Genomic DNA, 25,429 nt, shown 5'->3' with positions numbered 1-25,429 from the left:
ATGTAGGGAGAAGAATCTCAAGCTGACTCCACACTGTGCATGGAGCCTGATGCAGGGCTCCATCCTATGACCCTGAGATTGTGACTTGGGCCAAAACCAAGAGTCAGAGGCTTAACCAACTGAGCCACCCAACTCCCCAGCTCACTTTTGTTTTTGATTATGCCTCAAAACTACAGCCTATCAGTATATAAAGTCAAAGTAAAATTCTTCCAAGTTACAGTTTTTACATGTTATTCAACAATTGGAAACTGCATTGAAGATTTTATTGTTTTACTTTTTTTTTTTAATTTATTTATGATAGTCATACAGAGAGAGGGAGAGAGAGGCAGAGACATAGGCAGAGGGAGAAGCAGGCTCCATGCACCGGGAGCCTGACGTGGGATTCGATCCCGGGTCTCCAGGATCGCACCCTGGGCCAAAGGCAGGCGCCAAACCGCTGTGCCACCCAGGGATCCCGAAGATTTTATTGTTTTAAATAGGCTTCCAAATGTACAGATTTTTTGTATATATTCCTCTATATGACTAAAAATTTCAGGGCAGGCTATACATTAGTGTTCTGCAGGAAAACCTAAACTGTGAGAAATAATGTAATCTGAATGCTTCTGGCAGAGTCCCTTCTACCTAAAAAGTCTTGTTTATAGGTACTTTTTGAATATGAGATATATCTATAACCCAAATATCAACATTAATAATTTCCCCTTTTAAAATGATAAGATTAACAATAAAAGTGGAAGTGTTTATACCCTGTGATAGCTGTAGTTTTCAAGACTTTAAATACCAACTCTATAAAGTGAATAAATAAAAGATATAAAGTAGAAACAAGGAAATAAAATAATGTGAACCCTTTTGTAAAAGAAACACTTTTTATTTATAATAAATTGCTATAAATGTGCCCTAAGACAAAGATAATCTGGAGCAGGACTGCCAATAAAATTTTTTGTGATGATGGAATGCTCTATTTTGCACTGTCCAATGGGTAAGTCCCTAGTTACATGTGGCTCTTGAGCACTTAAAGGGTGCCTGATAAGATGGAGAAAAATGAATTTTAAATTTCACTTAATTTTAATTTACATTTAAATTGCCACCCATGGCTACTGGCTACCCTATTGGATAGCATGAATCTAGATGAAGATGATGATGTAACTTCACTGCTAGGTTTACCCGAGCAAGACACTAGATAAAAAGGTCAAAAGACAAAGAATCATATAAAGAGTTTTCTTGTCCTTTACCCATCAGGCACAAGGTCTGTAAGAATGTAAAATAAGAGCAGTCATAGTCAAGTAGAATATGGTTTGATCTGTAGTTGACACACATAGCATACACAGAATGTGAACTTTGAATATAAAGGTATCATTAGCTAGTAGAGAATCCAGCTCTCCTCAAAACCTTTCACACTGACCAGAACAACTATCAAGCCCCAATGGCCACTGTTTTACGATCCTATGTAAATATATAAATACAACATACATGAATATACGAGCTACGTGAATATATTCTATTTACACAAAGATCTGACTGGTTATCTTTCCAGGAAACTTAATGCTATCCAGCTACTGTACGCCAGTTTACCAGTTTATTCTTTTCACCCCCTTTGAGGCAGACATTCTCTATCGGCTGAATCAACCCCAATTACCAACCATTAGAGGTTGTTTTGTTCTGGTCCAAAATTTCCTGGGAAACCCATTGCTTTCCTGATACAAGCACCACCCCTTCTCCTTTTTCTTCCTGCTGGAATGCACATGTTCTGAGGGAGATACCAAGAAGAACGTGGAGACGTCAAGGCTGATAATGCTGAGCCATTGACCCAATGTCAGCCATCTGCCTACCTCCGATCTGCTCATTAAATGAGACAAATAGACTTCTGTAAGCTACTGAACGTGGGTTTTCTGTTACTTGAAATGGAAAGCAATCCTAATGGATACATTTTTCTCCTGTGTTGAGTTATTGGCACACCAGAACACTTATAGTTAGTTATTGTTCACTTGTTCATTTACCTATTTAATAAAAAATGTGTTGGGGGTAGTTACTAAGTGCAAAGCTAAGTGCAGGGTATTACAGTAGATAAGCAGCCCATGTGAATACCCTGACAGAACCAATATTCTCAGAAGAGACAAAGCAAACACTTAAGGAGTGAGGTAACTCTATAATAGAGGGGGCCTAAAGAATGTGCGCTTAGGGATTGATAGTCAGAAAAGGCTTCCTGAAGGAATTGGCATTTACACTGAGGCCTGGATAATGAATAGAACTCAACCAGGCAAAGAAGAAGAAATAATACATATATATCAGGTCGGAGGTAGTAGAGAAGATAGAGCATAGCAATGAGTACATGTACAATGAAAATAGCTCAATGTTACTTAAGTATACATGGGGGGCCTGGGAGGAGAGACTGAGGAAGAGTAGAAAATCAGGCTGTAGTTTTAAGGAAAGGCTAAATCACACAAGACCTCAAAATCATTTAAAGGAGTATGGATTGTCTTAAGAAAATAATGGATAAGCCACTAAGGGCTTTAAAAGTCAGAGGAGAGTGAGCTACATAAATATACTGTATTTAGAAAGATCAGCCTGCATGTCGTGTAGAGAATGGATAGGGAGCAGGAAGACTAGAAGGAAGGACACCAGTTAGGTGAATGATGTAGTCACTCAAGCAAAACTTGACAGTTGAGGAGGAAGGATAAAGAGAAGTGGCTGGATTTGAAAGTTATTTCAGCACTAAACAGCTTTGTGATAGTCTAGCTATTGGGGTTGTAAAAGGAAGAGTCAAGCATGAGTTTCAATTTGGCAACTGAATGGGTTTTGGTAACGTTCACTAGAGAGGGATCATGGGAAGAGAAGCAGGCTGCATCTGGAGCAAAATGTTGCAAGAGGGCAAAAATGAGTTCAGCCTTGGGCCCATTCAGTTTGAGATTGCGGGAGGGACATTCAAATGGAAATAAGTCAGTAGGATATGTGGGTCTGAAAGTCAAAAGATCATTGTCAGCTGCAAATGGCATAAATGGATAGTCATCAGTGGACTAAAAGGACACAAGTGAATGGATTTTCACAGAGTACACGTGAGAAAGGAATGGGAAGAACTATAGAGGCATGAATCAAAACTAGTTTGGCAAACTTCTGATTCTATATGGGCCAGTGGAAAATGTAATTTGGCTGCTAACATTCTATTTAACTTTACCCATTGGAGACATATCTATATACCTTCCTTAGGTGGTAGATTTTTAGGCACCAAGTCAAAAAATATAAACTGAGAGCCCCTTCTCTGAAGAATCCAAGATCTTAAGAAACTGATTAAAAGAAGAGAAAGCCGCTTAGACATTGGAGGAGCATGGGAATGTGGAGACATGGGACTTCCAGAAAAGGCAGCACAGATGGGATAGACCTCCCACCCCAGCCTTAGTTTTGTACCAGGAACAAGCTTTCTTTTTGGCCCCTTTTTAGCTTACATTCCAGAAACTCACCAAATTCATTTCTGATCTTAATTTGCTTTCCCAAAGAGGCTTCTCTTTGAGAAACAAGCATTTCCCATTGAGATCTAACTATTGAGTCTCTGATAACATTAGCTCACATATGCATAAGTCATCCCAAGCCTAATCTACCTTTATTGAACTCAACAGATACCAGATCTGTATTTGAAACAGAAAATTCAAATCTTGCCACTGAGAGGAGGCAATAACTTTTCGAATTTTTTCCAATTATCACTCCCCTATTCAAGCTTGTCCTTTCCCCACCAGGGTCCATTTGATAGGACCCCAAGCATAACTCCCCAACTTCAGGTTGAATCTTCTTTTCCATGGCCATCTGAACACCCACTGTCTGGAATTCAAGACTAGAGCTGTTCTCTTCCCTCAGTACCACTAGTGTAAATCCAGTTTCCCAGGAGTTTTCACTCTAATCCCTAACTCAATTACAAGATTTACTCGCTTTCTCAATTTCTGTGTATCAGTAGCTCATTATTCCTAAGAGTTTCTGCTCTTGTTTTAAAATCTGTTGTTTTTTTTTTACCTCCAGCCCCACCTCGATGGAGGCCTTTTCTTCTTAATAAAGGCCACCTAACTGATGTCTTCAGTAATTCATGTCATCTTCTGGAATTTGTTTACCTTCACTATGGTCTTCCCCATCACTGTAGAGATACTCATTTTCCCCCTTTTTTGTCAGAACTAAAAATAAGTGCCCAATAATCCTCAATTTACCATAGCATGAACAAGGTAACTACATTTTGAAAAGAGGGTCATTATTCAACAAGAATTTACCAGCTCCCCATTATATCACTTGGTTCAGGACCTCAGGCTGTGTCAAATAAGAAAGAGGGTCTCTGTCCCTAGGGGGTTTAGACTAATATGAAGGACCAACATTAAACAATTAGTTACATAATTCGTGTTTTTATTTAAAATTAGGATAAATCTGGGCAGCCCTGGTGGCTCAGCGGTTTAGTGTGACCTTCAGCCCAGGGCGTGATCCTGGAGACCTGGGATCAAGAGTCCCACATTGGGCTCCCTGCATGAGGCCTGCTTTTCCCTCTGCCTGTGTCTCTGCCTCTCTCTGTGTGTCTTTCATGAATAAATAAGTAAGTAAGTAAATAAATAAATAAATAAAATCTTTTTAAAAATTAGGATAAATGCTTTTAAAAGAAAAGCACAGGGGTTAAAAGAGTGGATAATAAAAGAGTGGACAGAGAATCTCCTTTGAGGAGATAGTGTCTCTAAGAGCTGTTAATTTTCATTGATACAGAAGGGGAAATGAAGTTCTGAGTCATGTTATACTACACAAATTTTCTCATTGAGTATGTGGAGTGAGATACAATGTGGAGTGAGGCACCATGGACAGCTTTATAATCCCATCATGAAACCCAAAGTGACTTCCTTGTCAGATTAAGAATGGGGCAGCATGTGCCACTGTGGAATAGAACAATATTTCTTTGGATAGAATTTTCAAAATATATTGTTAAGTGGATCTTCTGGCTAAAAATCAGCATTTTGTGTTTGTCTAAACTATTAGTTATATCACTACTTTTGCAACTGTGAGCAAATCACTTAATTTCACCAGTATTCAGGTCCCTCATCTTTAAAATTCTAGAGGACTAAGGCAAGCCTGTGAATTAATTAATTAATTAATTAATTAATTAATTTTTAAGCCTGTGAATTTAGATGGCATTTGTCACCTTGGATCCTCCGAAGCTCCAGTTTAGCAGGATTAGGAAAACAAATCTGCATGGTCTACCCAGGGTCACCACCCAATCCATCATTATAGCCAACACTAGTTTTAGAAATAATGTAGTTCATACCTTTTATGGATGCTTGCCCAAGAGGCATTGATGTTCTCTGTTATCATGTGTACTTTTCTGGTATCATCTGCAGAATAATCTCGGAGAAGTTTCAGTGCCAAATCATTTGCAACATCTACATTTATCTGCCACTGGCGGAGGTCTTTGGCCAACTGCTATGGATGCATATGAGAAAGAAAATGAATGTCAGTTTTCTCTGAAATCTTGAGTTGCAGTTTCTTGAAATTTTTCATAAATAGCCTCTGAATCCTCAGGTCAGAACATATCTATATGATGAATTTTAACCTACCGTGTGATTTAGCCAATCATGACTGTATAAACTAACCCACTTACCATGACAAAACTTTTCAAATGCAGCATCTTGAGCAATACTCAGTATTGGGCATTTCAATTTAGTAACAATTAATTGGAAATCAACTGGGCTTAATTATTTTTCTCATGGGAGAGAACAAACTATAAAAATAAGCTCCCATATAATTATTGAGTGTGGGACACATACCAAAATTTGAACTGAAAAACAAATCTCACGTATTTCTTTCCCTCTTCATTAACTTGTTGAATTGTTTATGTAATTAGTGCCATCTACTGGCATTCAACTACAGCTGCATATAGAAAATATTAAACATCAAAAGAACAGTACTGTTATTCTGGTTATGAACTTTTTGGAAGGACCAATTTATGCATAATACTTTAATAAATATCATCTTTTAAAATTAGAACAAAATTTCAAATGTAAGAGTTTTGCTATACCAAATGACCTATGCTTTCTTGTTTGCCTTTGACAACTGAGTATTATCCAGTTATGTATTTCATCACTTGACATACCACATATAAAATAAATAAACCAATAATAGGTTTATCTGGAAGCATAATTAACCACTGCTCTAAGTGCACAGAGGAAGTTTCTAAGCATTCAGTTGCTAAGATGGTTATATCAAACCCAACATAGTGGGTTAATCTACTGATAAAGGGACAGAGGAATAGGAATAGGCAATTCAAACAAGAGAAAGAATAAAAGATTTCTATTTTAAAAATTAACTTTAAATAATAAAAACAGAGTATTAAATCAAGATGGCACAAACTGACACCAATTACATTAATAAAAAACACAACCTAAAGCCGGAAGGGCTGTGGTAAAACTAGCATATCTATGTACTACTGCTGGGAACAGTATCTATGAGGACAAGCTGGCAATAGACATCAAGTGACATACAAATGCTTACTCCCACTGACCTAGCAATTGTACTCTTGGTATTTTCTTCTAATAAAATATTTAAAAGAAGAGAAATATATTACAGGAATAAAGAGCTTCATTAACTAATATTGCATAAAAATGAGAAAATTGCAATGTTTAATGAGCGGACATTATAACGCATCAACCCAATGGTCTAATGTGCAGTAAATGTGCACCAAAATCCCGAGTAACAAACAAAACACAATTTCTATCTATACTGTATTTCTTTAATCTGTAAGTCATGAACCAGAAGAGGAATACAGGAAACTGAAATGAATTGATGATTCTGAAGAGTAGTCATTTTTGTTTTAATATTTGTTCTTTCATGTTGGTATGATGTTTATATAATAAAAGTCAAGCAATAGTAATTTTAGCATAGTTCCAGTATGTTTGGGTGGACTCCTATTCCTTGAAAATGTAAAATGTATATATAATCTGGCATTTCTCAGTTAACTAGAACATTCTTTTCTTGAATCAAAACAGATAATTGCATTTATTGCATATAACAAATAGAGCCAAATAACCAAACTAGTACCAAGCATCTAAAGCCAGTATCACTAACTTTTTCTATGAAAGGAAAAAGGGAGAGTTTTTAAAGGTACAGAGAATAGTTGCTGCAGTACGAAGCAATTAAAATTTATCCTTATGGAATGTTGGCCTTTCCTGATATACTCATTTTATCAAGCCCCATGGCTCCTATTTTCTACTTTTGATCCTTACACTATTCAAAAACCATTTGGGGGTGAAACATACCCCCTGAAGGCTTTCCCTTTCTAGAAATATCCTAAGGTACAAAATTACCTTTCCCTCCCTTCCCTTCCTTACTTAAGCCAAACCTACAGTGTTAAAATAATATGTACTGTAATTGGCCTTTATTATCCATAAGATGGTGTTTGCATTTTTAAAGAAGAGTTTATTATCCATCAACTTTCCGATCTCTCATTGGTAGCATAAGAATGCACGAAACTGAGACCTATAACTTTTTTTTAGTGTTTTTTAATTTTTTGTATATGTTTTTTATTGGAGTTCGATTTGCCAACATATAGCATAACACTCAGTGATGAGACCTATAACTTGGTTACCTTTTTCCAAGTTAATTCTTTTTAAGAGATACTGTTTTCTATTAAAGTATGATAAAGCAACATTAGAACTCATATACATATATATACATATAAATGTAACAAAATATAAGCTAAAAATTTATTTTTTTGAAAGATTTTATTTATTTATTTATGAGAGACAGAGAGAGGGAGAGGGAAAAGCATACTCCCTGAAGAGCCAGGAGCCCAATGTGGGGCTTAATCTTAGTACCTTGAGGTCATTATCCAAGCTGAAGACAGATGCTTAACCAACTGAGCTACCCAGGTACCCTAAACTAAAATTTTAATATATGCAATTAAAATAACTTATTTTACCTAAGAAAGATAAATAATCTTGGAAGCCACCCCTCACTCATGGGTTGCTATTTGAAAAGTCTAGAGGAAAAAGGATACACTCTTTGGTTCTAATCTACACTTCATAAAATAATACCCAGAAGTTTAAGTTGAAAAGTATAATAGAATTTTCCAAAATCTGGAAAGAAATATCAAGCTAAAGCTAGAGACTTCATAGTAAATAGGTAAAAGAGTGAGGCTTGGTTTTAAATCAGAGCTTTCTGAGAAACTTTGATTTGTTTTTTTAAACAAAACAAAACAAAAACCACAAGCCATATTTTTTTCTTCAAATTTGTATTCACGTTGAAATTGAGATTTTTATACCTAAGGAAATCTTGACTGAGCCCTAGCCCTCACTGCATACTGCCCAGATTTAAGAAGGATGTAGGATTAAAAAAAAGAAAATCCCACTGGCCTTGATTGAGCAACACTGACAGGGCAAAGGCCCTTATCTCAACTCTAAGGTTCTCAACAACAGCATTCTTGTCTCCCTTCGTAAAGACATTCACCCCAACAGACTGTTTCCCTTCCTCCTAAGGTACTATGTTGAGCAACTTGGACTTTAAACAAGTGTCTTTCAGACTACAAACAATGACCTTAACCAGTTTTGCCTACTACTGTGAAAACTCCAGACCACAGAAGGAGTGTAAATTCAAAAATACAGTAGAATTCACACACATTCCTTTTTATTTCCAGATTCCATTTACAATGGTATATGCTACAGGGAATTGTTTGTATGGTGATCACAGTGTGTGAAGAAATTTAAAATACTGTGAACACTAGCCTATAAAAAAAGATTATTTTTGTGGGTACATACATATGTGTGTGTTTTCTATGAAGAATATAAAATGCTAAATCCCCAAAAGATTGTGTCCCCAACCAGGAAAGAAATATTTTATGTTCAAACCTAATATGGTGCTGCTGTTAGTACATGCTTGGTATTTTATACTTTACTTTAGGCAGAAAAATGACTGTTGACTATGAGACAACCTGAATTAATTTCAAAAACTTTGAGTATTAAATTTTTTTCATTTTAATGTTGGTCTTCCCTTATTTTTTATTTGCAAGAATTCTTTTTTAGGGATATTGACCCTGTGTGGGAGAAAACAAGGGAGGAAAAGAGGGAGTCGTTCAAAGTTTGGGCCTGCTGTATTTGAATCCCAGCTTGATCACTTCCTAGTTGTGTGACAAATGGGAAAGTTAATTGTCTTCTCTGTGCCTTGATTTTCTCCTTTCTCAAATGGGTGTAGTAATAGCATCTACCTCGAAAGACTATCATGAGGGTTAATTTAGAAAATCCAGGGAATAGATTTAGAATGGTGCCTGGCCCATTCAAAGCATTCAATAAATACTAGCTTTACTAATAAAGCTTTATAATTCCTTTTTTCTATTACTACTACTACTGCTGCTACTACTACTATTTTGAATGAACCACACTATATTCACAAAAGGGTAAGCTTGTACTGAAGGCAAAGCAAGGGACTCACTATTTTATAGACATTGTCTATAATGCTGCAGCTCTAAAAGTCTCCCTTTAATTCAGGAGATACATGTGAATACATAGACCTATAGTTAAAAATTTAAGGTTGAGTGCTGTTGAAATTTTCTTTTTTTTTTTTTTAAAGATTTTATTTATTTACTCATGACAGACGGGGGCGCGGGGGGGGGCAGAGAAGGCTCCATGCAAGGAACCCGACGCGGGACTTGATCCGGGGTCTCCAGAATCACACCCCAGGCTGAAGACAGCACTAAACTGCTGGGCCACAGGGGCTGCCCGAGTGCTGTTGAAATTTTCTTATAAATGTGTTTTGGGATAGTCACCTACAAATGAAATTACCATTTGTTCCAGGTGAGCTAGAGTTTAACATTTTTAATGACTGTGACTCAAAGGAGTTTCATGAAGGCAACACAGAGTAATGAAAAGGCATCTTCCCAGGAAGTCTTGTTTGGCCATTGTTTTGCTGTTTGATCTTATGAAAGTCATTAACCTTCGGTGTCCCAGTTTTGTTGTGTGAAAAATAGGATGGAGGTGCTTATTCTGCTTAAGCCTCAGGTTTGTCATGAGGCCAAACTCAAAACAAAACTGCTTGGGAAATTATAAAGTAGGATCCTAATATATTCATGGACAAAAGCTTCTACATATTGGGTTTCTCTCAATTTGCCTAAGATACCATATTGGCATACATGAACTAAGAAATTCATTTTTTTTAAATCTAGTTCTGTGAACTAACAGTGAAGAGCTTCTTAGGTTTTATATCTGTTCTCTGGTGATCTCCTACTCTACTCAGTATTGCAGATGAACTGACCCCCTCTGGGGTTGACAATGTCCCAGGATTTCTTGCTAGTTGGCTTCTAGATGAGTTAGGCCAGTGAGAGGTCATGGAAGAGCGAGAGGAAAGGGGACACTCAAGTATAATTTCCCCTTCTCTCCATGTGGGCAGAGCCTTCCTTGTGTCTCCATTTCCTAAGGGGAAGCCCTTTTCTTTGTAGTGTCAGGACCCACTGTGCAGCCCCCATGATGCTTGAGTCAGCACCAGATGTTTCTGGTTTCTGGACTTTGGTAACCCTTGTTGGACCTCCCACCCTGGAGGTGGCCAATAGCTTTCTGATATTGCCAAACTCCTGTCTGCCCTACTGTCTCCTACTGGGTTCCTCAGTTCCTCCATTAGCCATGGAAGCAGTCATCGGTATTACATTTCCTCTGAAATATCTAGGGTGGTTTCCAGCCAAAACCCTGATGATCCATACTAGAAGAAATCTCACAGCAAATGACCCTGCCTACAATGACACAGTGTAATGTAACAAGCATACATTTCACTAAACAGAGATGACATCTTTCATCCTTCTCTTCCATCTCAGAGGAAGAGGTGACTCTTGCGCTATGGGAAGCTGATTCCTCCATCAAGACTCTCATCTATTCTGGGATCTGGGATCTTTCTCCGTGTACTTTTTGTGTCTTTTCAGTCTCTTGTCTTTCTGCAGGGTCTTTTTCCACAGCCTTCAAAATGAGTCCTCCCACCCCACCCCCAGCCCCTCATCTTTATTTTTTATTTTTTCAAAGATTTTATTTATTTATTCATCAGAGACACAGAGAGAGGGAGAGGCAGAGACAGAGGCAGAGGGAGAAGCAGGCTCCATGCAGGGAGCCCGATGTGGGACTCAATCCCGGGACTCCAGGACCATGCCCTGGGCCGAAGGCAGGCACTAAACCGCTGAGCCATCCAGGGATTCCCCGCCCCTCATCTTTAAACAGCAAGAACAAAACCTGTTCTCTATCATTAGCTTTCCTTTCATAATGAAGTTCCTTAGAAGGCCAACATTCATTCGTCTCCTCAACCTGATTACATTCCTGCCACTCTACAACTCATCAGAATCAGGCTTTTGCCAACACCACCCCACTAAAACTATTCTGACCTATCACTGCTATAAATTGGATTAGCAGTCCCAATCCTTAACCCTACCCCATACCCATGCCCTTTGCTATTTAACTTTTAATTTCCTGGTACAGAAGGCCGAGTTGAGTTTCTGGTCCTTGACAGTGAGCCTGGCCTTATGACTTGCTTTGCCTAACCTAATGGGGTGTTTATAGAACTGCTCCCAGCAGAGGCTTGAAATGTGCTCCTGCAATGGGGCTAGCCCTTCGTGGTTTTGGCTACCGCCAAAAGATAAACATGCCCTGGGCTACATGCTCATCCCTGGAGAAGGATGAGTGACAAGTGGAGGGGAGCCACCCCATTTGACCTGCAGCATGAAGCAGTGCCACCCCAGCCAAGCTGTCACCTCATGAAAAAAATAAATGCTTATTGCGTGCCGCTGACATTCTGAAGTGTGCTGGTATGCAGAATGTTTGTGAAAAGAGTTAACTGATGTAGTCACCAGTGGCCAGAGTCTGTGGAAAGTCTTAGGTTCTCATTTAATTTATTTGCAGCAACTAGTGCTACTGGTTAGTCTCTTCTTGAGGGTCTGTCCTTTCCTAGCCCCCTCTCTTTGGGCAGCCTCTATAATCTCTTATGGTTTAAGTTGTTCTTTTCCTATCTTTCTCTTACATGTTGATGTTCTCCAGGGTTCTGTCCTTAGCCCAGTCTTCTCCATCTGCAGTGTAACTGGCACTTCACTGGAAGAGGAGGCAGGGAGCACACCCAAAGAGGGGGTGTATCACAATTTTCCCTTAGCCAAGTCGTCTACCTCCATTGCCACTGCCTTAACTTAGGCTCTCATCATTTCTTGCTTGGATTCTCCAACAATGTTTTTATGGGCTCCTTTCCTCCATCTCAAACCAGCCCTTCCATCATCAAACAGTTGCTGAAGTGGTATTTTTGAAATGTAAATAGAACCATATCACTCCTCTGTAAAACCTTTCAGTGGCTCCCTATTACCTACAAGACAAAGTCCAAACCTCTCTCCATAGATTACGAGGCTCTCCTTTAGAGGACCCTCACCTACACATATACTTTCATCTTTTATTATCCTCTTTCCTTTTCCTTTCCTCTGACCCAATCCCATAATTGCCCACACGATAATACAAAACCTCTGAGAGGTTAAGTGACTTGTTGAAGGTGACAAAGCTAATCAGTGAAAGAGGCATCACAAAAATGCAAGTTTCTTGACTCCAATATTCAAAGTTCAATCTAGTTAAAGAAGATATGCTTCCATATAAATGAATTTAAGGCAAATGATTGGGCTTATTATAATTGAATACCGAAGAATATAAAATAGTCTCCTTGATGATTATAGCATGATTGGAAAATTATTGTGTATAATAAAGTAAGACATTGCCAAACAAAGACAGCAGAAAAAAATACAGATTTGGTTTATTAAAAAAATCACTAAACAATTTAGTCCTAAGTATGAATTAATGTTCTATAAATCTCTATTGGGAAAAAGAAACACTCTTTCTTGCTTGTGTGAATTAAAATGACCTATAAAACCTCTTTATGGATTTATAATAGAAATGTTAAAATATCTGTAAGGAAGCTATTTCAAAAGTAAAGCCTCTCACCATTAACTTCAAGATTCATCTATTAAACCTCTGACATTACCAAACAACTCTGTTTCAGAAGGTAACACTCTATACAGGGGATACTATTTAAGAAAATGGCCCTCATTTTCCAGCTTACTGGAAATGATTAATCTTTTCAATAGCTTTGAGGACTACATACCAAAGTTGTTACTTTTTTGTCCTTTCAACAATGACTACAAGCTGAGAGCAGGCTAGTAAATGTGTTATCGGCCAACCCATTAGAGTTCCATTATTTTCTGTCTTACATGGCTTCATGTAATGAATTTTCATAATTAAACTAATGGCATACAATTTATTTTCCTCCCTCTTTACTTTCAGGCCCCATTTCTCTTCCAGCTTCTTTGGAATAAGTTTTATACAAAAAAGAAGGGAGGAGAGCCCTCCAAGTACTTCATTACCTTAATTTCATTATGACATTTTAGAAAGCATTCTCTTTATCTGGGCTCTGTCTTTAATTTGCTGACTTTATTAAAAGGCTTAAGTAGTGTTGCAATTAAGAAATCACCCGGCTACCCCAGGCATCTAAGAGAAGTCTGGTTGAGAGGGTATGGAAATGGTTGGGTGGAAATGACTCCAGAGAGAATGCCAGGGGACAGATCCCCAGAAAGTGGCATTTTTCTTGGCTATTTTTCAAACCCCATGAGCCTACCGTGTAGAATACATTATTGTCCACAAACATTCTGTGTATCTTCATGCCATCTGCACCCCCATTGTACTTTCTTTATGACACACTTGAATCAGGGAGGTCTATGTAACTGATTATGGTTACTTGTCACTTACAGGCCTAAGGTCTCTGAACTGATGGTATTTTTCATGTTCCCTGCCTCTTTAATCATCCAAGTATATATATCAAGACTCAGCTATTATCAGCCTTGGTCCCTGAGTAAATAAGCTAAGTAGAACCTTCTTGTGAATCTCCAATGGACTCGTAACATTAGTAAAATACAAACTTTGTGTTAAACCTCTAGATTTGAAGGTTGTTACTGTGGTATAACTTAGATTATCCTGACAGATAAAGCTAGTCAGGTATGACCCTATCTCGGGAGGGGCAACTCTATCATCTCCAAATAGTTTGGGGCCAGGGCCAGGGATAGAATAAGCTAGTATAATGACCCATACAGAATAGGTTCTGTTGCTAATATATGATGAGAAACTACATTTCTAAAGCAGTATATAAACTTGAAGAGACAAGAAAAGATCTGCAGTCTTCATGATATGCAGATACATCTTTTGAAAGCAACTTTGAGATATAATTCATGTAGCATAAAATCTATCCATTTTAAATGTATATTTTAGTGGTTTTTAATAGATTCAAAAAAGCCATCACCACAATCTAATTTTTTAAAGATTTATTTATTTGCTATTTTAGGGGGAGGGCAAGGCACAGAGGAAGAGAAAAAGAGTTTCAAGTAGACTCCCTGCTGTGCAGGGAGACAACATTGGGCTGGACTCATGACCCTGAGATCACGACTCGGGCCAAAATTAAGAGCCAGATGCTCAACTGACTGAGCTACCCAGGCATCCCCACAATCTAATTATGGAACATTTTCTTCAAATCCAAAAGAAACCCTGTACCATTAACAGTCCCTTTCCATCGTCCATTCTTTCCCTCCCCTAGCCTTTACTAGATACTTCATACAAATGGACTCATGAAACATGTGGTCTTCTTTGATTGGCTTCTTTCATCCAGCAAATGTTTTTGAGGTTCATCCATGTTATAGCAGGTACTGGTACTTTATTAATTCTTATTGCCAAATAACAATCCATTGTTGGATATACCACCTTTAAAAAAAAACATTCCTTAGTTGATAAACATGTGGGGTCTTTCCACTTTTTGGCTATCACAAATAACTCTGCTACTAACATCTGTCTAAAGGTTTTGTGTAGATGTATGTTTTTACTTCTCTTGGATACATACCTGAGTGTGGTGCTGTTATGTCAGATAGAAATTTCATGTTTAATACCTACAGGAACTGCCAAACTTTTTTCCAAAGTTGTACCATTTTACATCTTCAACAGCAATGTATAAGGTTCCAATAATTCCACATTCTTGTCAACACTCATTATCATCTTTTTTATTTCAACCACCCTAGTGAGTATGAAGTGGTACCTTGTGGTTTTCATTTGTATTTTCTTAATGACTAATGATGTGGACCATCTTTTCATTGGCTTATTAGCCATTTGTACATCTTCTTTGAAGAACTATTAAAATCCTTTGTTGATTTGTAATTGGGCTATCCTTTTGTTCTTGTTGAATTATAAAGTTTTTTATGTATTCTGGATATAAGTCCCTTATCAGATATTTGCAAATATTTTTTCCCATTCTGTGGGCTGTCTTTGTACTTTCTTTATGACATCACTTGCCCCACAAAAGTTTTTAACTTTGATGAAGTCCAACTTGTGTATTTTTTCTTTTGTCACTCTGGCTTTTGATGTCATATAGAAGAAAACATTGCCTAACTTATCATACTCATATAGTGTCATAACAGTTTTAAAGTTTTAGTTCTTGGGGCACCTGGGAGGCTCAGTAAGTTAAGTTTCTATTTTGTCTCAGGTCCAAGATCTGGGGTCCTGGGATTGAACCCCATGTAGGGCTCTGTGCTCAGCAGGGAGTCTGCTTGAGGATTCTTTCCCTTTCCCTCTGTCCCTCTGCCCTCTCTCTAAGATAAAAACATCCTTAAAAAAGTAAACTTTTAGTTCTTATATTTAGCTCTATTATAATCCGTTTTTTGAGTTAATTTTTGTGTATGGTGTTAGGAGTCAAACTTTATTATTTTGTATGTGAATATTTAATTATCCAAGCACAAGGGTTTAAAAAGACTATTCTTTTGCAATATTTCTTAGCAATCTTGTAAAAAATCAATTTACCTTAAAAGCAAGGTTTTACATCTAGACTTTCAATTTTATTTATTTATTTCATTGATCTAGATATCTATCTTCTTGTCAACACCATATTGTCTTAATTATGGTAGCTTTATAGTATATTTTAAAATTTGAAAGTGTGAGTCCCCTAACTGTTGTTTTCAAGGTTTTTTTAGGCTATTCTTTGTCCCTTGCATTTCAGTATAGATTTTAGGATCCACTTGTCTATTTCTGCAGAAAGAGCAGCTAGAATTTTGATGAGGACTGAATAAAGTCTATAGATCAATTTGAGGATATTGCTATCTAATAATATTTAATCTTTTGGTCTGGGAACATGGGATATTTTCTCCATTTATATATATATCTTCTTTAATTTCATTCAACATTGCTTTGTAGTTGGCAGTATAAAAGTCTTGCATTTATTCCTAAGTATTTTATTTTTTGATGTTATTCTAAATGGATTAATTTCCTGAATTTCATTTTTCAGATTACTTGTTGCTTGTGTATGAAAAATATTTTATTTATGTATTTCAATCTTATAATCTGCAAACTTGCTGAATTTATTCATTTTAATACTCCTTAGGATATCCTGTATACAAGATCATGTCAAAAAAAAAAAAAAAAAGATCATGTCATCTGCAAATGGATAGTTTTATTTTTCCTTTCCCATCTGGGTGACTTTTATATATTTTTCTTGCCTAATTGCCCTGGCCTGAACTAGCGTAGTGGTAAATACAAGTGGTGAGAGTAGCCATCCTTACCTTGTTCTTGATCATAGGTGAAGGCTTTCAGTCTTATACTATGATGTTAGTTGTAAGCTTTCCTTTGATGCCCTTTATCAGGTTGAGAAATTTCCCTTCTGTATTATTTTCCTAGGATTTCCAGGACAAAATACCACAAACTGGCTGGCTTAAAGGGACAAAATGTATTGTCTCACAGTTCTGGAGTCAAGGTATCAGCAGGCTATGCACCATCTAAAACCTATAAGGAAGAATACTTCCTTGCCTCTTCCTTACTTCTGGTGGTACCTGTCAATCCTTGGTGTTCTTTGTCTTACAGCTGTAACACTTAAATCTCTGCCTTTGTCATCACATGGTGTTTTCCCAGTGGTGAGTGTCTTCACATGGCATTCTTCTTTCTGTGTCTGCCTCTTTAACTCTTCTTATAAGCACACCAGTCATATTTGATTAAGAACCCATCCTACTCCAGTATGGCCTCATCTTAACTTAATCATGTCATTAATCTCCTTTCAAATAAGAACACATTCACAAATACCAGAGGTTGGGCCTTCAATGCATTTTTAAGGAGACACTATTCAACCTCTAACACTTTTTATTTCTAATTTGTTGAGTGTGGGGCTTTTTTTTCTTCATGAAAGAGTTTGGACTTTGTCAAATGCTTTTTCTCCAACTATTGAAGTGACCATGTGGGTTTTGTCCTTTATTTTACTGCTGTAGACAGCTTCAACTTAGGATAGTTTGACTTAGGAATTTTTTTCACTTTATAATGGTGTGAAAGTGACAGATATTCAGTGGAAGCATAATTCAAATTTTGAATTTTGATCTTTTCCCAGACTAATGAGTATGATACTCTCTCAGGATGCTGGGCAGTAGCAGTAAACTACAGCCCCCATCCAGCCATGTTACCATGAGGAGTAAGCAACTGATAACACTTACAGCCATTTGGTACCCATATAATAGCTCTTTTTCACTTTCAGTACAGTAGTCAATAAATTACATGGGATATTCAATACTTTTTTTTATAAAATAGGCTTTGTGTTAGATGATTTTGCCTGACTGTAGGCTAATATAAGTGTTCTGAGCACATTTAAGGTGGGCTAGCTAAGCTATAATGTTTTATAGGTTAGGTGTATTAAATGCATTTTGGCTCATGGTATTCTCAACTTATGATAAGTTTATTGAGATATAACTCTATCGTAAGTCAAGGAAAATCTGTATGTTGATTCAATTTTGTATGTTAAACTAACCTTGTATTCCTGGAATAAACTTCACTTAGTCATGGTATATAATCCTTTCAATCTGTTGCTTTATTAGGTTTGATAGTATTTTTCTTAAGGCTTTCTGAGTCTATATTCATGAGGTATATTTGGTTTGTAGTGGGTTTTTTTCCTGTCATACCTTTGGTTGAGAATATTCATTTCTCTTCGATGTTTTGGAAGATTTTGTGAAAGGCTGCTATTAATTCATCTTTAAATGTTTGGTAAAATTCACCAGTGAAGCCGTCTGGGCCTGGTCCTTTTTTTGGAAAAGTCTTAAAACTATCAATTCAATTTCTACACTTCTTATAAGTATATTCATATTTCTTATTTCTCTCATTCACAATATCCTCTTATAATCCTTTTTATTTCTATAAGGTTGGTTCTCTCCTTTCTTCAGTCAGTTCAACTAAAGGGTTGTCAATGTTGATCTTTTCAATAATTAACTTTTAAATCTTTTGATTTTCTCTCATTTTTCTTTCCTCTGTTTCATTGATTTCACTGTAATATTTATTACTTCCTTCTTTCTTCTTGCCTTAGGTTTAATTTTCTTTTTCTAATTTCTTAAAGTGGAAGATTGGGTTACTTATTTGAAATCCTTCTTCTCCTTCTCCTTCTTCTTTTTTTTTTTTAAGATTTTATTTTTTAAATTTTTATTTATTTATGATAGTCACACAGAGAGAGAGAGAGGCAGAGACACAGGCAGAGGGAGAAGCAGGCTCCATGCACCGGGAGCCCGACGTGGGATTCGATCCTGGGTCTTCAGGATCATGCCCTGGGCCAAAGGCAGATGCCAAACCACTGCGCCACCCAGGGATCCCTTCTTCTTTTTTAGAGAGAAAGGGCAGAGAGGTAGAGGAAGAGGGAGAGAATCTTAACCAGGCTCCATGCCCAGCGTGGAGCCGATGTGGGGCTCCATTGCACGATCCTGAGATCATGACCTGAGCCAAAAACAAGAGTCAGATGCTTAACCAACTGAGCCACCCAGCCTCCCCCAAGATCTTTCTTCTATTTTAATTCACATATTTATAGCTATAAATTTTGCTCTCAACATTAGTTGCATCTTATAAGTTTCAGTATGTTCTGTTTTTATTTTCATTAATTTCAAAGTATTTTTGCATTTGCTTTGCGATTTCTTTCTTGACCTATTGGTTACTTAAGAATATACTGTATCAGGGCAGCCCGGGTGGCTCAGCGGTTTAGTGCTGCCTTCGGCCCAGGGCATGATCCTGGAGACCTGGGATTGAGTCCCATGTCAGGCTCCCCGCATGGAGCCTGCTTCTCTCTCTGTCTCTCTCTGCCTCTCTCTCTCTCTGTGTCTCTCATGAATAAATAAAATCTTAAAAAAATAAGAATGTACTATATCATTTTCTCATATTTGTGAATTTCTCAAATTAACTTTTATTATTGATTTTTAATTTCATTTGATGATGGTTAGAGAATCGACATTATGTAATTGAAATCATTTTAAATATATTAAGACTTATTTCATGACCTAACATATGGTCAGTACTAAAGAATATTCCATGTACAATTTGAGAAGAATGTGTGCTCTGTTATTATTGGGTAAAGTGCCCTATGCAAGACTGTTAGGTCTTGCTAGTTCCTAGTGTTTTTCCAAGTCTCCTATTTCCTTGTTGACCTTCTGCCCAGTTCGTCCATTATTAAAATAGGGTACTGAAATCTTTGTTTTTGTTGAATTATTTCTCCCCTCAATTCTATCAGTTTTGGTTTCCTGTATTTTTCTTAATTATTTTCTCCTGTCCTTTCCTTGGCATGGGTCATTCCTATTGACCAAATTCACTGACTCTTCTGGCAGCTCCAATATGATGTTGAACTCCTCTAGGAAAAATTTCATTTCAATTATTATACTTTTAAACTCCAGAATCTCCATTTGGCTCCTGTTTATAATTTATATCTCTTTATTGATATTCTCTATTTGGCAAGACATGCGTGGAGACTTCTAAGTCCCCCATGAATATGTCAGGGCTTTTCATAGACCTCTGAGAACATCTCATTCCCCAGATCTTCCTTTTCAGTTTTTCTCTAGACCATGATTATCTCAACTGGTATCACAGCCTCAGGCAGTTACTATTTAAACAATGCTGCTGTTTGTTTTGAAAAGACATTCTGGGGATAGGGTTTTTTCTGGGAGTTAATGCAAAGTCAGGTCAAATAATGAATGACAAGGCCTTGTTTATAGGTTTGTTCTAGGGAGCTGCAAGACAGATCAAATAGTAATAAAGTTCTCCGAATGATATGGGTCTTTCTGAGGAACTCCAATCCTGGTCTTCCCTCTCAGGTGGCTCTAAGACTGCTAATTCTCACAACTACTTGGAGCTGGCAGACAGTGATGGAATAGGCCAAGTTAAAAAGCCTCAAACCCTGCTGTTCTTACTGAAGTTTAGTAGTTAATAAAATGCTGTCAACCTCTGGTTAATTTCCTGAGTTCAGAAAAGGCAATTTTGACAATTTTTGCAATTTGTTGCTTTTATGGAGGAGTATGTTTATAGAGTTGCTACATTATATTTTTGTGCATGATAAGTTGAACTATGAAAAGGAAAGAAGGCAAAATATGGTGTAATCAGAGCATAATATTATTCAAGTCTTGGTGACTGTGCATTAAATATTTATATAGTATAGCAGTACCTGGGGAAACTAGCCCATTACTTCCTCTGCTCTATCAGTGATGTAGAAAGCACTCTGATTGTATGCTTTGAGAAGTATAATAGCTTCATACATACTTTGGGAGGAAAAATGCAATTAGGTTATTGATTCTTTCTTCTTAATCATGTGGAAGCTTTAGGGGAGAATAAAAGGGAATAAAGAAAATGCATGAAGAAATGGCAGATCCTGGCAAGAAGATTTCTGATGTTTTACATTACAGTATCAGAAATCCAAACCTCAAACTACTAGTGTGAAGCAATTTGCTGATTTTATTTTGTGTAAGTCAAAAAGTGAATAAAATATTTGTAAAGAAAATTCAGCTTCCACTACTGTGCATGTCCTTATGGCAGATAAGGATATGATCTAATAACACCTATCCCCCCAAATAATTAAAACTACAATTTTCTACTTCCATATTTGAAGAAGTTCTCCATTAGCTTCTTTCCTAGTAAAATAATTTGAGATCCTTGAATGCCTACTGTATTTACTATATGTAACAAGTTCAACTTTTTAAATTAATTATGTGATTACAGTATATCTATGTTTCAAGTTCCCTTAAGAATGTCTTCAAAACAGAGATATTTTGCAGCATTGGAAATGTTTATTTAATAATTTGATAAATTATTGGATTTCTCGCCTCAGATAGTTTTAAGTATTATAGAGCCAAATCAGCTAGGCTCAAACAAGATTTCACTTCTCTATTGAATTCATGTACTCTTAGCTTAGCCAAGCACAAAACAGCTAATGCCGTCACGTTTGAAAAGCTTTTATGCTGAATTTGACACAAAAGCAATCACAAAGCAGACAAAAAAGGAATTTCTCTTTCAAAAGCTGAAAGGGGAAAAAATAAATGAAAACTCTGAGCCTGGGTAAATCTCTCTTGACACTGGAAAAGAAAGCTTAAAATCATCAAGAAATAATTTTTCCAAAGAACTCATTGCCAAGTTTGGACCAATCTTAATAGTCTGGGGAACAGGTTGTGAAGTCAACCAGGATTCTGCCAAATAAAATAAATCCCGCGATGCCCGCTGCTGGCAGTTTTAGGTTGCCAATGTCACACCATCTTACCTCTTATGAAAGTTAAATGGCATCATCTCTCACAGGATTCTGTCATAGTTTATTGGCAGAGAGTTTGATTAAAATGGAAATCCTGTATGATTTTCCCTAACATCTGTCTTTCCATCTCAAAAAAAAAAAAAAAGTATTGTTTTACCAGGACCACAGAGAAGATCAAATGATGTCATATGGTTAACAAAATCAGCTACTTACTACATTGTGTTTTGGTTTCCAATAAATTAAGGGTTATATAGGAAACAAACTGCAATATCATGGGCATCTCTTAATGACCTGCTCATTAATTATCTAAATGATGGGCTATCTATAGCTTGTTCTTTTGATAAATCAAGACTCTCCTGTTGCCATCTCCTTCCAGGCTGACTATGGTTTCAAAATGGACCATCCCTGGATGTTTCCTCAGATTGACTCCTTTTCTGTGATATGCTTGTTGTTGTCCCCATTTTTTTCTTCACTATTTTTAACCAAGAGGAGGAGGCTGTCTGAATGTCCTATCAGTAAGGAAATGGTTGAGGGTGGAACTTAATGAGATATTGTAAATAACTTAAAATGATAATTATAAAAAGTTATAAAACAAAATATATAGATATTTTTGTAATGACACTAAGTTTAAAGTCAGAATTCAAAATTTTATCTCTATTAGGACATTGAAAATATGTAGATAAGAAATGGAAGTGATACAGATAAAGATGAGTAATTATGAATCATAAAAATATCAGAATTGTAGATGAATTTTTCTTTAGCTCAGGTACAATGACTGGTTTAAATTTTCCAAGAGTATAATACTACTGGTGCTTGCCTTTGGAACCATTCCACTGTGACAGTGAGGGTAGTCATCAGTGACGCTGCTGCAAGGGAGGCTGGTTGCTTTAATCACAGCTCTCCACCTCTGTAGACACAGCCTGATGATTGCCTTACGAGGCTCACCAGCTCTCCTGCTAATCTTAGGCACAGAGACTCGGAAAGAATTTATGGAGCAAGGAGATCCTGCTCAAATTATCCAATGCCTCTTTATGTCTATTTTTGTCCTTTCTTCATAAAAGAAAATTGTAAGTGAAAAGCCAGCTATTTCCACTCAGTAGTGATAACATATTAGACATAAAGGCCAGATCTCCATTTTATATGCTCCCTGACTTTTAGAAGAATTAAAAGTTGTAGTTTCATTAAAAAGGAGATATAATTTGCAATAATCTTTTTAGTTTTTCATAGTATAACAGAATATGAAAACCTCTCCCTAGTATAGTGTTTCATGGTTTTCATTTCCCACCTGTTGGCTTACTAATAATATGATCTTATTTGTCAATTCATAATTACAGTTGTCTCCTTTCTGATCTTCACAGTGTTTTCTTGATTTTTTCTAGCCACATAGAAGACAATGAGTAGAAGACAAAAATCTGTAAAGTCATCTACAAGAGTAATCACTGTGCATTCACATCCTAACTCTGATATTTTAGGAGAATTTTCTGAACTTCTCTAGGCTTCGATTTCTCACCTGTGAACTGGAACAATAATAGTTTCATGGAGGATTCCTGAGAGGGTGAAATAAGCCAATGTATGTATAATGATTAGCACAATATTTGACAATTAGCAAGTACTTGCTAAATGTTAGTATTACCATTAGGATTACTTTTAGCTTTAGCATAAGTCATTTAGGAAATGGATGGAAAAATAAAACTTTAATCACCTTTATCTATATAATGAACATACACTGATGGTATAGCTATATATATATATGTGTGTGTGTGTGTTCAAATGTATATATTGAATATATTTATTTATATATATCATTGAACTCCTAAATATAGAACACAAATAAAAACATCAGTTTCTATAGATAATGGCTGAGCTATTTTTATAACGTAGTTTTAGCTGACAATTGAAAAGAAATTTTTTTATTTTGAAAGTGTGACAAGGATAGCAATTATAATACCAACTTGTCTTTGTTTTAGGTGTTTAAAACATATTCTTTGTTTTGACGATGAAATTGTTTTGTTTTATCCTTTCATATTTTCTTGCGCACTTCTTTTTATCTCTTATTTAAAGCCCCTTGCTTTCCTAAGGGCTGTAAAACCCTAATCATTCTTGCCATCACTTTAAGATTCTTATAGGCTTTAAGATTTCTCATGTGCCAATGTGCAGAGTCTTCTTACCCTTATCAAATGTATCACTATATGCCTCTCATTTCTGCTTCCCTTCTTCTAACTCAAGGGTCAGCCCAAACTCTTTTCCCTGTTAATTCCTCCCCATAGTTAACCACTTTCTTCCAAGACCTGCTAGATTCATAGAATCTTCAGTTTGTGGAGAGGAATAAGAAATGGCATAACATACTCAGTACCTTACGGATTAGACCAGAGCCTTCAAGAATAGCTGTATGAATTCTATCTTTCCCATAGTGAAACCAAGAATTGGGAACATCAGCATTAGAAATTCCTATACCTTCTGTGTTCAACTAAAGGAAAAAATCCTAGTGACAACAAGTATCTCATGAAAGAAATAATTGCTTCCAGCAGAGGTAATGATGAATCTGTAAAATCCTAAATGACTTTCTAACATTCTTGTTACATAAGCAAAAACCTTGTCTTCCTAGCAGCCCCAGGTCCTTTGGAGACGTAGCTACAGCTGAGGCTGGCTAAAAGCTCTTTGGCTCACTCTTCCCATATATTCCTCCTGATGTTAAATTGGGAACATGTTCTGGTCAAGGGAGGGGGTGGGTGGAAGTGATGGACATAATCTCTAGGCCTGTCCATAGAACCTCATGGATAAACCAGCCACATTCTCTCTTACTCTCCTGCAGTGACTTTGGGCAGCCATGATTTTAAGATGATAGTTTCACAAAATTGGAAAAGCCTGGATTCCTCAAGTCACTATTTATGAGAGAGCTCCCAGGTAGGATACTTCAACCTGCATTGGAGTATGATACAACTAGGGAATTCATCTTTATTGTATTAAACTATTGAAAATTCAGGGTTTATTTTTTAAATAAACCTAGCATAAATACATATGCCACGTAGCTCAGCACAGCCTAAACACTGACTCATTTAGAAATGGAAGTCACTTCATCTGAGAAAACCACAATATAAGGCTTTTTTTTCCTCAGATGACATAGCTAATCTGTGATTCAGACAATTGTTTAGCAGAAGGCCTTTTTCTACCAGAAAAAAATAACCATCTATAGAGGCTTTTAATAAAAAATTCAATCTAATCAAGTTCTCACAGTTTTACTTTTCTGCTTAGCATTTAAGGACTTTCCCAAGTGACCCATAAACATGAGGTTTGAAAGAATTAAATGCATGTAAAGCATCATGCATGACACCTGATAAAACATAGTCATTAAACAAATCTTATTTCCTTCCCCTTTTCTCTTTCTTTTACTACAAAGAGTCCTCGACTGAAGTGGACAGATACATGATGGAGTTTTGGGAGGAAAGAAGAGAAGGAAGAGAAAGAAATATAGAAATTGATTTGGAGGTCAAAGACTGGGAGGAGAAAGTGAAAATACACCTTATCCTTACACTTCTCCTCCTCCATTCAGGGCCCTACATAGGAAGGGGCGGACCTCTTACTCTTTAGAAAAGAATTAATCCCAAGTGACTAACTTTATGCTACCACACAACTATGTACATCAACTTTGAAGTGATCTCAAAAGATGATGTAATGTGAAATACCAGCCTATGATATCTGGATTAAGCAAAATTAATGTTAAGACTGATATTAGCCATCAATTTTCTTCTAATCCCTACTCTGGATGAAAAGTATACTGTTCTCATTTTGGCTCAAATGTAATTTTCTTTGAATAAATTTACATTAAAAATCATTAAATTTTCAACCACGTTATAATTTTATCCAGTATAACTGGTATTTTATTTTG

The 25,429-nt window shown here is 36.6% G+C and overlaps 1 protein-coding gene and 1 long non-coding RNA gene across 17 annotated transcripts in view; one reads left to right on the top strand and one right to left on the bottom strand.

Moving 5' to 3' along the window:
* DMD (dystrophin) overlaps nucleotides 1-25,429 on the bottom strand; it is a 2,162,139-nt gene that overhangs the window by 515,546 nt on the left and 1,621,164 nt on the right. For 14 of the 16 annotated variants that reach the window (XM_077887780.1, XM_077887782.1, XM_077887777.1 and 11 more), the window contains one exon: nucleotides 5,276-5,430. In XM_077887780.1, coding sequence (XP_077743906.1) covers nucleotides 5,276-5,430 — 155 coding nt within the window. The remainder of the gene's footprint in view (nucleotides 1-5,275; nucleotides 5,431-25,429) is intronic. The other 2 variants (XM_077887783.1, XM_077887778.1) reach the window with 1 other exon arrangement.
* Nucleotides 22,937-25,026, top strand: LOC144307790 (uncharacterized). Its single transcript, XR_013374505.1, has 4 exons — nucleotides 22,937-23,113; nucleotides 23,955-24,073; nucleotides 24,356-24,447; nucleotides 24,941-25,026. It is a non-coding gene; the product is annotated as an uncharacterized LOC144307790 (long non-coding RNA).

Source organism: Canis aureus, chromosome X (assembly GCF_053574225.1).
Source record: "Canis aureus isolate CA01 chromosome X, VMU_Caureus_v.1.0, whole genome shotgun sequence".
In the NCBI taxonomy this organism is placed as follows: Eukaryota; Metazoa; Chordata; class Mammalia; order Carnivora; family Canidae; genus Canis; species Canis aureus.
This window is presented reverse-complemented; position numbering and strand designations above follow the sequence as displayed.